This window comes from Branchiostoma floridae, chromosome 2, assembly GCF_000003815.2.
Source record: "Branchiostoma floridae strain S238N-H82 chromosome 2, Bfl_VNyyK, whole genome shotgun sequence".
Classification (NCBI taxonomy): Eukaryota; Metazoa; Chordata; class Leptocardii; order Amphioxiformes; family Branchiostomatidae; genus Branchiostoma; species Branchiostoma floridae.
The window spans coordinates 4467690-4470172 of record NC_049980.1 but is presented as its reverse complement, the minus strand read 5'-3'; the positions used below and the strand labels follow the sequence as shown (position 1 = coordinate 4470172).

General features: G+C 36.4%; 1 protein-coding gene across 1 annotated transcript in view; it reads left to right on the top strand.

The window, feature by feature from the left end:
- Positions 1-2483, top strand: part of LOC118410653 (gamma-tubulin complex component 5-like) — a 21075-nt gene that overhangs the window by 13705 nt on the left and 4887 nt on the right. Inside the window, exon 9 of the mRNA XM_035812455.1 lies at positions 1808-1964. Within this exon, the coding sequence (XP_035668348.1) occupies positions 1808-1964 (157 nt within the window). The remainder of the gene's footprint in view (positions 1-1807; positions 1965-2483) is intronic.

Sequence of the window (2483 nt, the reverse complement as noted above, 5' to 3'; positions counted from 1 at the left end):
GGCGGAGCAGTACCAAATCCACTATAGTCAGGCCACTCCCATGATCTATCTATTACAGAGACCTCGTACCTAAAATATTCAGAGCTTTTTTTACATTATAATGCTAAATGTCTTTTACAACTACTCCATGCATGATGACTTTCATGTTAAACTAATCAACACATGTTACAAATATGTGATTTCCATTATTGAACTACATATTTATTCAGACTAAGAAATTATGGCATTTTGCATCAATTATGCAATTGGGACCTTATTTTCATTATAGGTAATCCTGCACCTGTCCTTAGTTATATACATATTTTGAAGTCTTGTGACTGGAAAACACTGAAATTCTAGAGAATCCTACTTAATTATGCAAATTTACATCATTTACATCTTCTATTAACTATGCAAATTTCATCATGATTTACATTTATAGAGACTCCTATTTAATTATGCAAATTTGGACGATTCCAGACGTTGAGATGGTCATTGTTCCCAGACGGAACAGCAGAGAAGCGATCTATATTTAGTGTATAATGAATGTCAGAGCTAGAACCGACTGCATGACTGTATATACATACATGTAGTATACAATGAACGCCTGAGCGAACTACTTTCCGGATGGTGCCCCGGGCATTCCACTCCACACAGGAGTGTTATTTTCCGATAGATATTAATTTTAGGAAGTAATATTATATGATAAAGTACCCAGTGCAAAACGTTTAGGTAAAGGTTAGAGTCCATTCCAAGACACCATGAGGGTTTTTAGGCGATATTTATAATTAGTCTGAATTAATTTTAATAAAAGAATATCTGAGCCACAATAATTAAATTCTTTTCAAAAAATTGACTAAGAAAATACTCATCTATTTGAATTCCTTTGAATATTTTAGAAACATTTTGAAAGTAACTGTACAAAAATATCTTTGTTTAGAATAATTATGAAACCTCTGTGTGATTATTTCACATTTACAAATATTTACAAATATTTGTAAACTTAACCAAATGGTAAAATTGGTTTATTGCCCCCATAAAAGTAAGCCCTATTGTTGCATCTGTATATTTTTAGATTTCACTGCTGGGCACTGGTGGATCCTTTGTGGTGGGCCATTGTTGCATGGCACCCAACCATACTTTGCAAGGATGTGTGAATTGCTATCTTTCCAGACCACTGAACCATTTACAAAAAATGGTAGAAAATGGTAAATAATGGTAGAATGCTGTTATCATTATTTAGAAACCATCAGAAGTATCCAATTTCACACCATGAATATTTCCAAAGTTTTACAGGACCAAGGAAATATTAATTTATATTTTTCAACTGTTGAAACAGTGTTAAAAATATTTCTGAAGTATCAAATGTCCTAGACATATAATTACAAAACTTTAAAATCAATTCTAAAGGATGGCAACAAACATCTGCATGGTGTCTTGGAATGGACTCTACAAACTAATTTCAGGATCCCTAAGAAATCTAGTCTTGTTATGTGTTCTTTGCTATCTGATGAGCAATTTGCTTTCTCGGTGGGCTTAGCGATCCTCATTTATTCCGAAAATATGCACAATAAACAAAGTGTCCATGCGTATAGGATATGCATGGGTAGGGTATGCATGGGTTTAGTGAATGTCATATTGTTTTACAAATTAAATCACACATCGCGCAATGTGAATTCCACAAAATTCGGCTGATTTTATGTATGTATTCATTGACACATTATCTATTGGAAAACACCACCCCCTTCTGGAGTGGAATGTCCCTTTAAGGGCTTTGCTCCTTTGCAGTTAGATTCACACACTTTCATGATTCCACCTTGGTGTACAGGACTGGTGTGCCATTAGAAGGTAGTCAGCCTGTCCAGCTGGCCCTGCAGAGATGCCTGTACCCACACATCCTACAGAGGTGCTCCACTGTCAGCAGACTACTGGTGGAACTACTGAAAACTGAGTATCAACTTGAGGACTACCTACAGGCAATGCAAGTAAGACTAAACCACCCACCCCCTCACAGGCTTTTTTAGCCAGGCATGCATTCAGGCGTCACTTGGATGCGTTTTCTTAAAATTACGATAAATTGAATGCACTAGACGCCCGTACACTGGGGAGCAGATCGTCTGACAAACATGAAATTCTTGACCAGGGATGCCACTAGGTCATGTGTGATCACTAGCAGTCATGACAAAAAATGAAATTTGCCCCTCTGGATGCCTCTTATACTCTGCATCATGCCTCCAGACCCCCCTACAATAGTTGCACCAGCTACATGTACAAATGTATATCACTTACTGCAAGGAGCTTTTGATAAAAGCTCCTTGCTTACTGCGACTCACCAAGGAATTTGGAGTAGTTACATGAAACAGGATTGTACTGTGCTATGAAGAGCAATTTTCTTAAAGTTTATGCAGAATATCCTTTCTAGCATTTTACAGAAAAAAATAATGCCGGTTTCATATAAGATTTGCTTGATATGATAAGATAAGTGATTGCTGGTAAAAAAATGA